We start from the raw sequence: 19,673 nt of genomic DNA, 5'->3' as shown, positions 1-19,673 counted from the left end.
AAGGAGGTGTGTTGACGTGCTCTGTGGGGCTAGCTGGTGCTGGTGCAGGTGATGATGGAGGAACTGGAGATGGTGGCGATGGATGGACAGTCAGTGTGCGCCGGAGCGCATCCACCAAATCCTGAAAGGGGTCGGGTTGGCTCATCCTGGGTCAACGGTGTTGGTCCGGTCTTCTGTTACAGTAGACGGAGGACAGACACAGGTATAATGTAACACAGTCTTTATTTTGACCACAGGAGAGCAAGGAGAATTAAACAGGTGAGAGAACTGGTAGTAGTTGACTTGAACTGATAGCAAATGGGATAGTTACTGTCCTTTTCTTTGCAGGGAGTTGGACGCTGGAGACTGGAGATCGCTGGAGCACTTGGAAGCAGACGGGAACACACTCACAGAGCAGACGAGGCACACAATGGGAATCGACACGATGGAGACAGGTAGGTATGCGAAGAGGAGTCCTTGAGGTAAGCATAAACATGTAGGGTATGCAAACGAGACCAGACGTGGAGTGCTGTGTGCGTGAGTGCTTTATAGTGCTGTTGATGAGGAGAGTGATGAGGTGCAGGTGGCGGTGATCAGTATTCTGGAGAAGGTGCGCGCTGTGATTGGGTGACGTTGGAACCTGACGTGTCTGTGACAGTAAGACACTAGTAATGACTGAAGTATTACCAAATACTTAAGAATGAATTACTAATTATTTGGATCAGTATTCTAAAGTGAGAAACATGATAACTCTCTAGTAAATACTGAAGTCATTGTAAACTTTTGAGGTTTTTGTACAGTAATTCCTTATGATATATTTGGTAACACTTAAGTAATTACTAGTGGGTTACTATGATCTTCACTTTAGAATATTGATCCAAATAATTAGTAATTCCTTATGAAGGATTTGGCAATACTTCAGTCATTACTTTTGTGTTACCAAGACCTTCACTTTAGAATTAATTATACATTATGCATCATTCATGCTAATTATGAACCTGTATATAATAGTTCTCAGTAGTTCTCTGAGAGGAACGATGAAACAGTAGTTACTGATTAGCTAATAGTGAACTACCTACCACTTACTAATTCATTAATCAGAGTTTCTTGCTAGTTAATAGTAGTTACTATAGTCTTAATAATGCATTATTCATTTGTTCCTGTGTAGGCTAGTTATTGATTAATGAAGGACATGTATTCTAAGAGTTACCAGGATCTCATTTATAAAACAAAAAAATACAATTATGTAGGTTGCAGCTGGCAGAATATTACTTAAACTCTATTAACCAGATGCCATTCCATATAACCATAGTGTACAGTTACCAGTTTCTGCTCGATAAACAAATTCCTCTTGGATGGGCACACTGACCTTTAAACAAAATAAAATTAATACATTATGCTTTGGGGTTCTATATATCTGGTTCTATAATTAAGTGAACTTAAAGATTAAAACAGGCTGCATAAATCTGAACATTTATTGTGTTTTTGAACCATACTATAGTACAGTGTTTCCCAACCCTGTTCCTGGAGGCACACCAACACTACACATTTTCCAACTCTTCCTAATCACACACACCTGATTCAACTCATCAGCTCATTAGTAGAGACTGCAAGACCAAATATATGGGTCAGATAAGGGAGACATCCAAAATGTGCACTGTTGGTGTGCCTCCAGGAGCAGGGTTGGGAAACACTGCTATAGTAAACTATATAGTATAATGTATATATTATAGTATTTACAACACTTGTGCTACAGCTTGTGCTGCTACAGCATACTTTAGTATTAACTATAGTGAACTAATAAACTAATAAACACTGTAGTATACTTTTGTTTTTACTACAGTAAACTGTAATGTATATTGTTGTATAATATACCCTGTAGTTGTAGAAAACTTAGTACAGTATTGGGTAAAGTAATTTGTTTCTATTACTATAGTTGTTATATTACCACATCAACTATAGAATTACCACAATAAATTAATTCAAGTATTTTACTATAGTATGGTTCAAAAACACTATAATATTTACTATAAAGTAATAGTATTTTTCACATGGGAAATATAAATCACAATTGAAAATAACAGTAAATTTAAGCAATAACTGTAAATTTACAACTGTCTCACCGTGGTTAGGAGCCTTTCTTTTCAGCTTTTGTTTTATTGAGGGTTTTTTTCGAAGCAGCCTTACAATATTCCCATTTCTGTCCCTTTGCCTCCACTTCACAGTTGTAGGATGTGGCTTAGACCTCTTGGCTTTCTTTTTTTCTTCTTTCTAAATTGCAAATAGTATATTTAACAGGTTTTAAAGTAGTTTATACTTGCCTTACAAGAATAATATATTAGCCTATATAACTATTCATTTGTAGTTTTCTTTAAAATTATTTGACAGAGAAAAAGAAGTCAAAATAAAAAATTTAAGATACAATTTCTAAAGTTACCTGTATCTGATCAAGAAACACATCTCCAAGAACAAGTGCTGCTTCTAAAGAGCCTGTGGACATTCTGCTTGAACAAATGTAAAATTGGGGAAAATTACAAAAAAAGAAAAGAAAAAAAAAGTGGGCTAAGTCAGGTTTACAGTGAATTGATTAATCCACACATCTGTGATCTACACGTAATGCCTGCCATGGACAATTAGTAGTGTGTGATCCATAGGGTGTGATCTCATCATAACGTCACCAAAAAACATATGATGCATCAATAAAAAGTAATCGTTGCGCACAGCTCACCCTCGCTAAATTAGATCCCTAAAACATTTAATGAGAAATGATTTTAAACTGATATTACCCGCCTGACAATTGTAGGCCGACATGTGCATGCTCACTTAAGAAAATAAAGTTTGATTAATTGTATTTACAATAATTTGAGTTATCAAGAACTGATACTTTTTGCTTATATATATAAATATAGGTATTTGCTAATTACTTACTTTGGTATTCTGATGATGGACGAATTTTAATTATGATGATGATGATGCACGAGGTGAACATGAACTTGAGCACCGTACAATGAGGGGGCGGGATATTGATGATGGCGCTAAAAAATGTTTAAACATTTGATTGGATTCTAAGCGGGAGTGGGTGGCTCCTGAAACAGCGAAGGACTAAACATCAGGGCAATGCACTTTTTATATTTATTTATTTATTGTTTGTTTGTTAATACTTTTGCCATTACAAATACAATCACAAACAAAGAAACAAAAATGCGTGTAAGATTAAAAAAAAACAAAAAACAGAGCAGATTAAATAAAGCAGACATATAACTAACGTTACTATAACTAGCATAAATTATTCACATTGAATTAATGAATTTAATTAATTAATTTTTCTTTCCCCGTCGGGATTGTTTATAATTAAACTGTAAAAACAATCCCCTATTATGATCCTCAGTGCGTAATAGATGTAGTATGAACATTCGTCCCCGCTAGAGATGATGAGTAAGTTATATACAATAAGTTTCTATTAAAAAATTCTAAATAAGTATTATAAATAAGTATTCTAAATCAACATTTCTGCTTATGCTGCTTCGGCACCTGCACGAGATGAAATCGTGAATCTTCGTTCGACTGAAGGGGCAGGACGATGATGATGACAAATTTCAGCGTGCAATACATACGCATTTTCCATCAATGGAAGTTTAACGGGAGGGTTTTGCGTACCATATATACGCCAAATGTGACTTTGGCGTATAAATACTACGCCGAATGAAAATGCAAACTCGTAGCATAGATACGCAGTAGCAGGAGACTGGGTTGCTAGAATCCTAGAAAAAAAAAATTATTGACCAATCAGCATCCAGGAACACAGCTATCAGTTTTGTAATAATGAGCATTTGCGCTATTTGCTATATATCAAATGACCAGGACAAAACCTTATTTATCAAGAGCCCTTTATTAATTAATTGGAACAGAAACAGGAAAGAGTGCAATATTTGTTAAATAGATAGGCTATATTTTTCATCTGCAATAACTGTTATCATATATGCAATCCAGTCTGATATTGCTGATTTGATTATTAATGATCAGATATTTATTGCTTAATGAAGGTCAGTCATGAAGAAACAGATTGAAACATGCAGAAACATATTTAACATTAAACAGAAATGAAGCACAAACTTTATCAATCTCTGATGCTCTTATAATGGCACACAAATCACATTTTGCAGAGAGGGTAATATTGCTGATCAATGTTAAGACATAGAAAAAGAAACGAAACACCATTTATTGTTAAATCAACTATATAAAGATCAGTTTAGTCTCTATTTAGATTGTCATTAGTTGTGTATTAATTGACGCAGTGTTAAGCTTTTTTCTCAATGATCTCACGAATCTCTTTCACCACTTTTGCTTTATTGTTTGTGATGTTTTTTCCAGCGACCTTCATAAGATCAGTGATCATCTCAGCACTGTAAGGACAAGTGGTAAAAGTCTTGTATTTGCTCCTCCACTCCTTAATTTTGTCTGAAGAAACAATGACACATTTAAATCAGAACACAGTTGATATTTCAGTTTTATTCAGGACATTTTAAGATTTTAACTTGCCTCCACAGTTGACCACATTAAAGAGCGGGATGTGGATCACAGTTGGAACGTTATGGCCTTTGAACACATAGAAGTCCTTCAAGTCCCCAGGGGGTATGATGACTTCAGGGAAAGGGATGTTTTGTTCCCTGCACATCACAGCAGCTTCCCTCACTGTCTGTAGTGAAAATCACTATTAAGCATAGCAGCATAACCTTTAAAAGCATTGCAACTTTTATTAAAAATGGAAATGTACTAATGTGTCAGCTGAAAACTTGCTTCTGAAGAGCTCTCTCCATGTATTAGATTTTCTTTCTCTATACAGTGTTAAGATGGTTAATTTTTAAACATATTTAAATGGTTTTAGCAAGATTTTGTGAAGGGTTTGGAACAACACAAGGGTTAGTAAATTATGACTGAATTTCCATTTCTAAGGGAATTATTCCTTTAAATTACCTTATATGAGAGTACACTCTTAAAAATAAAGGTTCTTAAATGGTTCTTTGGCAGGGTATATGGTTCCATGAAGAACCTTTACTATCCAAAGAACCTTTCCATTGCACAAAAGGTTCTTTGTAGTACAGAAAGGTTCTTTAGACTATGGTTCTTCACACTCAACAGTCTCATGTTGTGTGTGTGTGTGTGTGTGTGTGTGTATATATATATATATATATAGGCTATCATTATTATTATTATTATTATTATTCAGGAAAGTGAAAAACTATAAATAATGCAATATAAAGGCTCACTGAAAATCTTTGAAAATATAGTTTGAAGGCGTAGTTCATTAATTTATTATTTAACAAAAAGCAAAGTTTAGTAAAAAAATTCTGCAGTAATGTTTTAAAATTTGTTTTAAACCCTTTGTAAAGGGTTTGCCTTGCCTAAATGAATAGTTCGTAGAACTACAAAATGAGTTTCAAATTCGCGATTGAATAATAATGTAATATAATGCAATATAATTTAATGACATTTTAAATTGTTTATGTAGTGTTTTAATTCAAGAAGCTTATTTAAGTGCTGCGTGACGTGTTTATAACGGGCGTGCGCTGCTGATTGTGGTCTGAGATGGCTGCGACTCCGTGACAAAAAGTGGTTTGGAGAGTGAATGGATGGATGAATTTGCAAGATTGCACTTTGACTTGCATTGATTTTGTTTCTCTTCTTACTGCTGTTCAGTTTTTTTCTTTTCTTTTTTTGTCATGTCACATCATTATACTTGTGCTAAAACTATGAAAATTGAGAAACTAATTACATTTTCTTTTTCTTTCTTTTTTTTTTTGTTACAGGATCCTACCCAGCCCCAATCATTTATCAGAAGGACTGTGAAAACGGGAAGTGTTTAAACCACCAGTGGTGGTTTCCACAGGATAGTAGTGGATGAGAGGGGTACTGACATTAGATTAGTTCACTTCAAATTAAAATTTCCTGATAATTACTCACCCCATGTCATCCAAGATCTCCATGACCTTCTCTCTTCAGTTGAAAAGAAATTAAGGTTTTTGATGAAAACATTGCAGGATTTTTCTCCATATAGTGGACTTCAGTGGCCTCCAAAATTACAGTGTCATTGCAGCTTCAAAGCTTTCTACACGATCCCAGACGAGAAATAAGGGTCTTATCTAGTGAAACCATCACTTATTTTCTTAAGAAAAAATTAAAATTGTATGCATTTTAGCCATAAATGCTCATCTTGAACTAGCTCTCTTCTTCTTCTCTATTAGAATTCCAGTAGTATAGACACTGCTAAGTGTATTACTGCCCTCCACAGGTCAAAGTTTGAACTAATTGTTATATACTTGCACTAGCATATTGTATATGACAATTTAGTTCAAACTTTGACCTGAGGAGGGCAGTAATACCCCAGAATTCTAATAGAGAAGAAGAAGAGAGCTAGTTCAAGATGAGCATTTAAGGTTAAAATGTATAAAAACATTTTTTTTTTTAAAATGAGCGATGGTTTCTCTAGATAAGACCCTTATTTCTTGTCTGGGATCCCGTAGAATGCTTTGAAGCTGCAATGAAACTGTAATTTTGACCTTCAACCATTTGGAGGCCATTGAAGTCCACTATATATGGAGAAAAATCCTGGAATGTTTTCATCTAAAACCTTAATTTCTTTTCGACTGAAGAGAGAAGGACATGAACATCTTGGATGACATGGAGGTTAGTAAATTATCAGGAAATTTTAATTTGAAAGTGAACTAATCCTTTAACACGTTGTATTCACTGTATTACACACTATAGTGTATATATATATATATATTTTTAAATTCACTGTGACCATTGAGTACTCAGACTTGACGTTGACGATCATACATTAAAAAGATGATTGCAGTGATCGAGTCTCAGACAGTGTCAAGTCTTAATACTCCAGTACTTGTGCACACCCCTATTAAACGCACAAACACCGTATCAAGGTATGATGTATACTGCAATGATGTATAATGTAAAAGCAATAAATTTTTTAATCATATACTGTATTTTGTCAAGTGTTGTTATTATTGGATTTACTTCTAATGTTTGAAATTATTTTATGAACTATTATATGAACTATTAAAGAACATTTATAGTATGATAAATGTGAGGGTATTGATCTAGAAGAAATGGGGCCATAAAGAACCTTTTCATCAGTGGTTCTTTGTAGAACCTTTAAAAGAGTTCTTTGTAGTACCAGAAAAGGTTCTTTATGGCACCAAGAAAAAATGGTTCTTTAAAGAACCTTTCACAAAACGGTTCTTTAGGGAACCAAAAAAGGTTCTTCTATGGCATCGCAGTGAAACCCCCTTTTTGGTTCTTCCTGGCACCTTTTTTTTTAAGAGTGTATGTGTGTATTATTAAATTATAGAATTATATTTAATACCATGAAAGGATCACCATCACTGAAATCCAGGGAAATGATGAGGTCAATGTTTCTCTCTTTTCTCAGCACTGAGAAGTAGGGTGAGTTGAGCAGCAGTCCAGCGTCTTCAAAGTCTCTCGTCTCACTTTCCAGTAGAGGAGCAGGCACGCGTTCATCTGACAGTATTTGAGTGAGAGATCACAGTGTGAAATGAGTCACATTGAGTCACGTTTATTATTCACACTGAATTGCCAGTTATCAGCAAGTCTCTGCTCACCTGTCATGTTGTGGAGAAAGTTATACTTCCTGCCCCAAATCCACTGAGCCATGCATCTAATAATGCTCAAGCAAAGATCTGTACAACAAACACATTCTTCAAATTAAAGTTTCTTCAGTGGTTCTTGGGTTTCCTAAATGGTTCTTAGGACAGCCTTTGCCCATATAGGGTTCTTGACTATAAGTCTCTTTGAAGATTCAAAAAGTTACTGATGTTTCATTATAGGTTCTTCAGATGAGTGTTTTGTTTTTGTCATAGCTTTAAAGAACTACATAGCTGATTTTCTAAAGAAATAGCAAAATGAATCAAGTCTGATGATTCCTTTACTGATGCCCAAGTGAGTGTTTGTGTAAGCTTTCTGTGAAGAACATCAAAGGTTTTGTAAGAAATTAGTCTTCCTCAACCTGGATTCCACTCCAAAGTATATTTTAGAATGAGCTCATCCCTAAAATGGCTTAAAAATCCATAGAGAAGAAACAAGTCAACAGTTACATTGTTTCTGCACCATTTGGGTAGATCACATCCTGAGCAAATGGTCATCAATTGTAGAATGGGAATGGGTCTGGGACACCAAGAACCATCTCAGACAATGAAGGGTTTCAACTTCATTAAAATACAGACCACAGCTTTTACAAGATGAGCAACTTAATTTACACTAGGAGTGGTAAACTGTAAAAGGATAAAAGGTTTGAAATTTGGATGTTCGGGGTTCATTCTGACGCCGGTGAACCCAAGGAGCTTCATGTATTTTGTCACTGCTATGCTGCAATAAACTTCATCTTTGAGATCTTCAACGTCCTCACCTTTTTTTCTTACAAGTTTCTATTTACAAAGTATATTAGCAGCGTTAAGCTTTGTTGCCAATCACAGACATATCTCTTGAGCGAGTAAATGCAACAGCCAATCAGATGTTTAAGTTAGTCAGAATCCACTCACCGCTCAAAACGGTGGAGTGTTTGTTCAGAGCGAGTTCTGTGTGCTCGCGAATCCTTTCATTATAAACAACAAAGTATAAACACGATGTCAATAAGAGCTTTATTGCACAGAATAGACAGCTTTGTTGATAATAAAGGGAGTTTTCACAAGAGTGCAGCTTTGTGTACCTTGCATTGTAATTGACAGCTTGAGTGATTATAATGGCAGCAATCTTGTTTGTTTTTTGTATATAGCTAATATATATTTCTCATGCTGCTAACTACACATTGCAAAAGTTTCTGGATTGACAACCGTATTTATATGCGTGATTGAATGCGATTGACAGTGATGACCATAGCAATGGATGACAATTACTGACAATTGCAAACAATCTGATACTGCATGTCATATGATCTGTGCATCAAGTCCTGGAGTGTAAATGCAATGTAATAGATTTAATACATTATAACAAACTTTTTCTATTTAAAGGTTTAGTTCACCCAAAAATGAAAATGCTATCTTTAATTACTCACCCTCATGTTGTTCCACACCTGTAAGACCTTCGTTCATCTTCAGAACTCAAATTAAGATATTTTTGATGAAATTTGAGGGTATCTGATCTAGGGCTGGGTATTGACACAATTTTCACAATTCGATTCGATTATTATTCACATGCTTGCGATTCGATTACAATTTCGATTTGATATTGATTATTCTGAATGAAGTATTTCAGTTACAGTACATGGCAAATTTTCTAGAGGAAAAAAAATCTCAATTAATGCTGTAAACTACACATGTGAGTCAGTTGGTACTACTATAATAATATTGAAGGTTAAATTAACTTATTTATATACAAAGACTTAAATTACACTCAATGATGTTTTTATTATAAAGAACGTTTAGAATTACATTCATTTTTTTGAAATATAAACATTTAAATTGCGGCTGTCATAACTGATTTATTCAAACATGCATTAAATATTGAAGAACATTATAATGAATACGTAACAGTGCATAGCTATATTTATCAGAATGCTGCTTTCTAGAGTTCATTTTCTAGTTGACTAATGAGTTTATGGTCACTGAATATGTTTTTCTGCAATGTGACGTTATGTGACATTGTTTACAAGCTGTTTTATTGACATATTTCTGAGGTTGAAACACCGATTGAGCGATTACACGAGACATGATATGGATTTTGGTAAGTTGTACTGTATCTTTTAACATACCTTCAGATGTTTATTCGTTTTTATTTCGCGCTGGAACTGATATTAAAGCGGTGGAGAGGATGTCCACATGCGCTCGTGCTGCCGCTTCTAAAGCTAAAGCAATCTGTCACGTCACATTAAACAGCACCAAAACGGTAATTATGTTTTGAATCTCATAATAAGATGGACGTCATTTGAAATCTGAGACTTTGCTTCATATCAAAAGTAACAAAGCACAAAGATTATTGTGATTTATTGGATGGGAGGCGCTACATATTCTGCTCATTCATCAACTGAAAACAGACTAGACTAATTGATTCTTGGGAGCACACAAAGTAGTAGCTGTTGCCGTGCTCAGGCACAGTTAGCGCTCACACTGCATGTGAACTTCGCTTGAGCCCAACCAAACCGTGCTCTGGCTCACCTCTTCCAAGAGGGCCAGGGACGGCTAAACAAACCGTGCCCAGGCACGGAATGAAGCGATCACATTTGTCAAGCGAACCAGGCTTTGGGGGTCAAACGCACTCGGGCACGGTTCAGAGTGCCTAGTGTGAGTACACCCTGAGTCAGCGTTCGGACATAAACAAGGAAGCCTGCACTGAGTTCACTATGAATGACAATGACTCAAATTGTTGAATAAAATAATTATTTTTGTTTTGTTTTTGTGCACAAAAAGTATTCTCGTTGCTTCATAACATTAAGGTTGACCCACTGCAGTCATATTGACTATTTTAACCATGTTTTCAACTACCTTTCTGGACGTAAAAAGGTGCAATGATGTTGCTGCCTATGTGTGGATCAGATATCCTCTGATTTCATCAAAAATATCTTAATTTGAGTTCTAAAGATGAACAAAGGTCTTACAGGTGTGGAACGAGATGAGGGTGAGTAATTAATGACAGAAATTTGATTTTTGGGTGAACGAACCCTTTAATGTGTGATGTGTTACTTTGTTCTTTGATACTATGATCTGTCCTGACAGTGATTATTTTGTATTTAATGAATAAATAGGATTTTGAAGTTTTTTTTTTTTTTTTTTGCATTTATTTTGTATTTATTGTCAGTACTTGGCTCGCAGTTCACAAGGTTAGGGTACTTTGTACTGTGTGTGTGTGTGTGTGTGTGTGTGTGTGTGTGTGTGTGTGTGGATGATCGTGTCCGTCCACCACCACTGAAGACTATTTCTGACCCAGGAAAATCCCTGACATGCAATGATGCAATGAAATTAACAAGTAGCCATTCTCAATCTAATAACATGACAAGGAAAACAAAAATGTTTACTAAAAGAGAACAAATGCAGGTTTTTCTCCTCATATTTCACTAAAAATTTGTTCTCAAGATAAATTATCCCTTTCTAGAGTTCTAGTATGAGAAAGTTTGGACATTAGGAATGAAATCACACTGGTTCAAACTGGAAGCTCAGTTATGGCTGTTTAAAATATGAAAATGTTTGGTTGAGTAAAGTGCTTCATGCATTAATCTGGCTTAAAAATTAAAAGTGAAGTACACTGTATTCTATATATCAGTTCAACCTACCAAATGGCCAGAATTTGAACCAAAGACTCAAATATTTGGAAACATCCATGGTGTAACGCTCCATATACAGTTTTGCAGCTTCTTTATCACCAAGATCCAGTTTGCCCACTGGAAAAATCAGCTGACCTTTGCCTTCAGCGAGATCTGTGTAAAATAGAACATTACTGAGTTCTTCTTATCTGACAACATATAATTCCAGTTTGTGTAACAAACATAATTTACAAAAAATTAATTTTAATCGAAATAGTATTTCATATTTCAAAAAATAAAAGGTATTCTTCTTAAATCAGTGTCAATAAACATGGGGTAAAGTAGCAATTTACCCCATATAATGTGATAACTATGCACAGTAGATGGCATATTTAATTTTATGGGAATATAAGACTGTGAGAGACATACATACTAGGGGTGCAACAGCTCTTGGTAAAAAAAAATCGAACCGTACCGTTCTCCACTTACGGTTCGGCATGCACTTGCACCACGGTCCATCCCGAATGACGATGCATCTATTGGTTAATATGGTTTGTTTAAAATAGCAACGTGGAAAACAGACAGACAGAGTTCAGATAATGTATGTTTCAGTCGATGGATGCAGAAAACGTTACAACAACGATAATCAAAAGCGTGGACAAAACAGTCACTCTTTGTAAACTTTGTTCACTTCGAGTGCCGAATGCTCTAATGTCCAGTCATTTAAGCCGTCATCACCCGGGTGTTGATGGCGCGCGAGCGCAGGTGAGACCTGAACAGCACACGTTGCTATTATTTAAACTAAACTCTTACGCCTTGCCAATTTAAACATTCAAGATCAAGACGCGAAAGAGAACTTGCGCGCGCTGTGAGAAAATTATGCTTATTTCAGACAGCGCCCAAGTCTTCAAGTCTCTTTCAAGTCTTGCGCTTCAGCGTACAAATTCATACAAAAATGATGTCAACATGCCCGTCTTGGCGAGTATCCTAGCAAATATAGTCTGTTATGTCTTAAAGGTGATAGAGAGGATTTTTTCGTCGACTGAGAATCCAAAGACTGTTACTGAGTTTTTGAAATGAGCGCATGCGTAAGAACAACCCCCTCCTTCACAGCTCATTTCAAAGGAACGCCTCCCAAAACTCGTGCACGAGTATTGAAACACGAGTCTTTACCACCGGCATTCACTGTGTCGTGTTTTTTGGATTCATTATGTCAGACTCACCGCAGGTAACTCATAATCTTCAGTTGTTATTCCTGTCTCCTGACAAAAACATTGCATGCAGCACCTGTGGAGTGTGGAAAGTTACTGGAGAGCGCAGCCGCGCTCGTCTCTCACAAGGAACGTTACGGCAGTGATTGACAAGCCAGAGGGCCAATCCGCGCACGTCTTTCACAAGGAACGTCATGGCAGTGATTGACAAGCCAGAGGGCCAATCGTTTACGCGATGATCGCGTAAATGATTGGCTGATGTTTTTAAGGCCCTACCTCGAGCACAGATGATGTATATTAATATTATTCCTTTCAGTACACCTAATAAATAGTCTTTTATCAGTTAGTAAAGACAGTTTCAAGTAATATTGCAAAAATGTATAAAACAAAACATCCTCTTTAGCACCTTTAAGTGAACGTCTAATAGTCGAGAACGCATGTGTAACAGTATATACTGGATCGTGCATGTCTTAAAGGGAAAAAAAAAAAGTCTCAGGTTACGTATGTAACCATGATTCCCTGAGAACAGGGAACGAGACTCTGCATTTACCGCTATGGGGAACCGTCACTCGTGACAGGTGTCCGAATGCCAAAGAATCACACCACTCCAATCCTATTGGCCGGCGACCTATGACGTCATCATAGCACGAACCCGGGAGTATAAAGGGAGCGCCTGAGGAAGCAGTCGACACCTACTCATCTTGAGGGACTGTTCAGCAGGCAGCCCGAAGCATGGCATGGAAGCACAGAGTCTCATTCCCTGTTCTCAGGGAACCATGGTTATATACGTAACCTGAGACATTCCCTTTCGAAAGGGAACTCGCTCTGCGTTTACTGCTATGGGGAACAATATACCCACGCAGCCATGCTAAAGGAGAGTGCATGCCAAATGACTAGACAGTTCCAGAGAAAAGCCGGGAGCAACTCCCCCTGGGGTCACGCAAGGCTGTCAGTGACAGCATTCCCTATGGCCAACAGCCCAAGCTGAGCCTAAAAGAGGCCTTCCACAGAAAGCCTTCCAAGGCTACTCAAGGCATCTGGGACCAGCATTCCATGGAAAGTGGTCCCTTAAAGGGAATGTGGCCAGGAAACCGAAAGGAACCCCGGCCAGTCACTAGAGGGGAAAAATCACCCTCAGCGCCACCAAGGAGGCTAATCTAGCGAAAGTCAAACATAGTCTGGGCCAGCCCTGGCTGATACACAGAATCTCCAAAGCGCATTCTTCAGAGAAGAGAGCAAGTAAGAGCGACTGCGATAAAGCAGTGAGCAACTCAAACCCACATGCAGACGGGACGGACAGCATCCCTAAGCGCTATAAACCCTCGTATTGAGGGGAGTACAATCCGCTCATCCTAGGATCTACTCAGTGTCTGATAAAAGCACTGAGGAGGCTGTGTGCTAGAAAAACCCTGGTAAGGGGAGCACAAACCAGCCTAAGGGCCAGTCTCAACGGGATATTTCATGGAAGTCTACAACCAACGACCAGCTTAGGGAGTTAAGCACAATTACACAGTCAACCCAAAGGGGACTACGAAGCTCAACCTAACAGACAGACCATACTGTAGGCACATAGTCATGGATGCTGGAAAAAGGGCCTACAACATAACTAAAGTTCTTACAAATTAACTAAACATTCCACAGAAACTTAACACATATGGTGGTATTCCAGGGTGGCCCGTAAGGCCATGCACCTGAAACATAGCATGCTGGAAGCATGACCAACCAAGTAATTAAGTACCGTGAGTGCCCACGAAACAGTCCGTCCAACACAATCCAATGAGCAGTGTACTCGGTAAAGAACCTTTTACTCTTTAAGCAAGAGGAGTACCTGTCACACACATTGTCAGCTAGCCACTAAAGTTCTAGGAGCAAAATAGAACCGAGTAAAAAACAAGGTAACTACTTAGCTCAACTAGAGCTAAAGGAGACCATGCTCAAGGAAGAAAATGCATAAACCCAAACGAACAGTTGGTTTAATGCAAGACCTCACCTTGAGAGGCAAGCCACTCAGAAAATGTACTCAGTAAAAGCACCTTTTACTCTCTAAGCAAGAGGAGTACAAAGCCAAGCTCCAGCATGATACATAGGAGGCCTGAAAAGGCCTACAACTTGTAAACACGTGGCGTCAGCTAGTGGCAATCGCGACCCATCCATGATGATGAGTCACATAGAAGCCAACACAAAAACTGTGCCAAAATGCAAGCTTCCACCTCCATGAACACATGGCATCAGCCAGTGGTAGCTACATGACCAAAACCAGCCAGTAGGCCAAGTACTTGAAGACTTAAATAAAATGAGTACACACTGCGCCACAGAACTCTATGAGAGGCCTGACCTAGGGCCTACTCTAACAGAAGCGGTCGTGGCCAATGGCGGTGTGAGTCAGAAAGCAAGACTCAACCATGGAAGAGTCTAAATATAACCAACCCAGATGGGCCACCATGAAAATAAAAAGGAGGCCTAGCAGAGCCTACTACTTTTAGAACCACGTGGCACCAGCCCGTGGTCATAACAGGGCCCAAGCTCAAAGGGGACCAGCTCTAGACCCTACACGATAACTGTGGGTAACTAGCTACACAACCTGAGCTTAAGCCTACACATTCCAACAGGCAATGTACCCAGTACACATAAATATGCTATCACGGTCTAAGGAAGGCCTACCACTTCAAACAACGTGAGCATAAGCCTGAGGCAGTGCTAAAATACGTGAGCAAACTCATGATCGTAAACCAACATTGCCTGAAAAACAAGCTGTATTAAGAAAGAGGCTACAATAAAGAGCCAACAATCTAACAGCAAATGCAAAACAGCTGCTGTGGTCATGATCGACTGGGAGCTAACAGAGATCATACTATTCTACCAGAATAAGACTCTCTACACTCAACCTGAGTGTGCAATCCAACAGGTGATGCACTCAGTGAAACACAAACCCTATCCGGGGAGTACAACAAAACACCACGTTCATAGATAGAGGCTAATCACAGCCTGCTATCACAGAAACAGGCGTTAACCTGTGGCAGCACTAGAGTAAGCTCACATATGTATGTAGGGCTAAAGCTTAGAACCTCAAAGCAAACGCAAATGCTTTGTAATACATGCCATCCAAACAGGATAAATGTTTCACGAAACAGATCTGAGATCTGTAATGAACCCTAGAGAACGAAAGCTAAAAGATTTACCATTGTAATCTCAAACTTGAATATAATTCAAGGGGCTCATGTGAAGACATTATAAGCATGACAAAAGTTCTAAAAAGTGGGGCCTAGCAGCACTGCATAACTCATCTTCTCGAAGATAAGGGCCTACCACCTGGGAAAAACAGCACCAGGGAGGCTAATAACAGCCTATAACCTTAGCTGTTAACCTCAGCCATAGCACCTACATTTTCACATCAAAGGGGAAATGGGCATATACTCCCTCAGGAGGAGGCCAGAACTAGGAACTATACAACCTCACAGGGATAGTAATAACAAGGGTGATGTAACAAACAAACACCTAAACCTAGCTCTACCCTAGCCGCTAGCTAAGGCCTACTGGGCCAAGCAAAGCTTGGTCTACATTTGAATCCCTCAAATATGAGGAGAAAATGAAGCACCTCAAGCAAACAGTGTCAGGCGGCCGATAAAGCCGACCTGCACACAAACAACTGAAGTGACGAGTGCTAACTCAAACAAAACTAAAGTATTAGCTGAGAAGCTACTCTAACATAGGAGATACAAAATAGCAGCCTGCATGTTTTGAAAACTAGCCAACCTAATGCTACAGTTATTTTGCCCAACAGACCCCTTCTAACTTTACTGACTACATGCTCAGGAAAGCTATACAGGAAAAACAAGGTCTACACTTTTTATAAACATAAAAAAGCACTTTCACTATCAAGCCAGAGGGCGGCCTTTAGAAAAAATATTATCAAAGGCCCAGCCGTCAGCCTAACTGTAAAAGAAGCACCTGAGCAAGTAGAGAAACTCAAACTCAGGAGGCGGAGGAAGAAGGGGCGAGGGCAAATGCAAAGTTGCCCCTGCAACGAGAGGGAATCAATCACAGACGCTATTGGTGTATGTGATCGATCACCTCCTCAAACCTGCATCTTCCTCCTCGAGTCCAGCCATCTCTGCGCTGCTCTGAATAGAGGAGGTGCCTGAGCGGCCATACTGGACCTCTGGCCCTGTCTCAGAGCCTCAGCTCGAGATGGGCCAGCCTCCTGATAAACTATATGCTCAGAAAACTATACAGGAAAACAAGGTCTTATTTTAAAAACATAAAATATAGACCCATCTCATCTTCCTGCGGCTAAAAGACCGAAGAGCCTAATACTCCCTTTTACATGAAAAAGGAGAGAATCTAGGGTTCTTTTAAGCCTAAAATATTCTCTCGCTATCAAACCAAAAAAGCGGGCCGACAGAAATAATTACTATGGGCCCAGCCATCAGTCTGACCATAAGAAGTATCTGAGCATGATGTAAAAAAATAAAAAAAAAAAAAAATAAAAAAAAAAAAAAATATATATATATATATATATATATATATATATATATATATATATATGCACAGGGCTTGACATTAACTTTTTTGCTCACCAGCCACTGTGGCTAGTGGTTTTCCAAAGTTACTAGCCACTCAACATTTTCACTGGCCACAATTTTGCTGTTGGGAAAGTTACATTTTATATGATTAAAGTTGACTTTGGCATGCTTAAATTGCTTGATTTTGAGTCATTTTACTTGATTTACAAGATTTCAAACCCTTTTAAACTTTCAAATAAAGATTGACCACCAAAATCAAGACTACATTGTATATCAGCTGGTATGTACAGTTATTTTGTTTGGCTATATAAAAAGAACAAAGCAAATTACAAATAGTAATTTAAAAAATCTTTTTTCAGATACATAGGTTTATTTAACATGTATACATTTAATCACAAAAGATGTTAAATAACATTAATGACAGACAGGTATTTATTTGGGGGCTGCTGAATGCATGTACGTAATATACTGACAAATATTCAGTTTTTTACCCACCTGTTTACGTCCACTTAAGTCATAACCGACTATATCCACGCAAGATACTCCACACGATGGGCATTTTGACATCCGTGTGTGCGGATATTTGACTATTCAGGCGCAAGGAAAACTGAGTGCGCACGCGAGAGAGCGCTTCTGTTGTGTCATTCAGCGCAATTCCGCCTATCCGCCTTCACTGCAAGTTAATCGATAGAGAATTGTGATTGAATTGTAATTTTGTGATACGAAGAGCTTGGCTACCTTTCATTTGGCTGTAGGCTGAAATTATATTCAACCCGCCAAAGTGGCTAGTGGGAGTGGCTGTCTTACCCGCCACAGCTGAAATCTACCCGGGTTGGCGGGTGTTAATGTCAACCCTGTATATGCGTATAAATACATATACAATATATATATGTATATATATATATATATATATATATATATATATATATAGAGAGAGAGAGAGAGAGAGAGAGAGAGAGAGAGAGAGAGAGAGGAGGTGAAAGAAGAAGAGGAGAGGGTAGACATAAACTGCCCTTTAAATAGCTGGGGGATCTATCACCCATCTCACTCTCGCTTCTTCCTCCTCCCGTCTGTCTGGCTCAGATCCAAATCTGAATGGCTAGGGGGTTTTCCATGCCCTCCCGATCTCAAACGCAGAGATCAGGAAGGAATGAAAAGTCTACGGGAGCTGTGACATTCATGGATAGAAAGGAACCGTTTGTCGAGCCATCCGCGCATGGCCCCTTTCTTAATGTGCTCTCACGGCAGCTGCAGCCCGCCGAAAAGTGCGTCCCAAAAACACAGCAGCTCCACATACCCAGCAGCCAGAGGAGCGCTCGCTATCAGACATGATGACGTCAAACACGGACGTCACCGTCATCCAGCCACTCATCCTCGTCAGCCCTGGGGAAGCCGAGAGAGAATACAATTCTTCCCAGCGAGCTCACCTGCGAGCCCTATGACTGCAGCCGCCATATTGCCGGCACACACGGGGCTAGAATCACCAGGCACAGATGCAGACACCTCTCCCCTCGGGAAGAGTGCCAAACGAGAACGGAGCGTCCCAACAGAGAGAGGCTCACAGTGAACAATAGACACAAACACAGACGGCGCCCTCAAGCACCATCTATGCGTGCTCCTCTCCAGACAGAAAAAACGCCAGAAACGTATAAATCATGTGTCACAAACCTGGGACAGGGATGAACACATTCTCCTGAATGTTTGCAAGGCATATAAAGAGTAATTACTTACCGGTGTTGAAAACAATGGCATACAGAACAGTGCTTCCTCAGCAGCCTGGGTGCCAGCCCGAACCCCGCCCACAACATTTTTTGGACGGGAAGTTCGGTCTGGACTCGATCCATTGTGGAGTAATTATGCTCGGCTCCCAGAAGGCCGAGCCAATCAAATTGCCAGGGCGGGCTTTAATCGATGATGGACAGGCTATCTGCGGTTACGTAACCACCCCCCGCATCAAAGAGCGCTTGGGTTGAATTGGTTTTCACCAACGATGGCTGCAGCTGGAGAAGTAAGATGTTTAGATTCCGCTATCACGTCTGTAATAAAAGAAATCGACAGCGCATTAATTTTAAAAGACGAACAAAGAACCGCAATCAAGGCATTTGTCGATGGGAAAGATGTGTTTGCCGTCCTTCCAACGGGATTCGGCAAAAGTTTAAGTACAAGTTCAACATACGTCACTTACTGCGTTGCTCTGATTGGTTTTAGGTCTATCCAATTGAGTGCAAAGTTTTTTTTTTTTTACTGGTTCGGTTAAGACACGCCCTATGAGTCATAGGCTGTCGCCGGCCAATAGGATTGGAGTGGTGTGATTCTTTGGTATTCGGACACCTGTCACAAGTGACAGTTCCCTCATAGGGTTAAACGCAGAGCAAGTTTCCCTTTCGAAAGGGAACTATTCCTGCTGCCTGTGTTTTTAATGTTAAATTAAACAACAAATGACAAAGAAATCACTCACTGCTCTTGACTGAATAGCTGTAACTTCAATAATGATTAATCTTTATTTAATTTAAACAGTGAAGATAATATGCAGTGTTATTTTATATTTGATTACTTTATCCATTTTCTGTACCTTAAAACTACTGTTAGATACCCGAAAAACCTGCAAAGCACTGTTTATTTTATTTGAATATTTGCTCTATTGTATTTGTAATGTAATTTGTAATGTTGCTTGTAGTTTGATTATTTGTTCTT

General features: G+C 38.7%; 1 protein-coding gene across 1 annotated transcript in view; it reads right to left on the bottom strand.

Moving 5' to 3' along the window:
- Positions 1–2,416: 2,416 nt before the first annotated feature.
- The window catches only part of LOC125266162 (cytosolic phospholipase A2 gamma-like), a 35,114-nt gene continuing 17,857 nt past the window's right edge, over positions 2,417–19,673 (bottom strand). The window contains exons 12-17 of the mRNA XM_048186614.1: positions 11,276–11,419; positions 7,617–7,694; positions 7,361–7,515; positions 4,519–4,675; positions 2,908–4,437; positions 2,417–2,480 (exon numbers count right to left, since the gene is read on the bottom strand). Of these exons, the coding sequence (XP_048042571.1) occupies positions 4,277–4,437; positions 4,519–4,675; positions 7,361–7,515; positions 7,617–7,694; positions 11,276–11,419 (695 nt within the window). The 3' untranslated portion in view covers positions 2,417–2,480; positions 2,908–4,276. The remainder of the gene's footprint in view (positions 2,481–2,907; positions 4,438–4,518; positions 4,676–7,360; positions 7,516–7,616; positions 7,695–11,275; positions 11,420–19,673) is intronic.

This window comes from Megalobrama amblycephala, linkage group LG4, assembly GCF_018812025.1.
Source record: "Megalobrama amblycephala isolate DHTTF-2021 linkage group LG4, ASM1881202v1, whole genome shotgun sequence".
Lineage (NCBI taxonomy): Eukaryota > Metazoa > Chordata > Actinopteri > Cypriniformes > Xenocyprididae > Megalobrama > Megalobrama amblycephala.
Note: the sequence above shows the minus strand (reverse complement) of the source record. Positions and strands in the feature narration are given on the sequence as shown.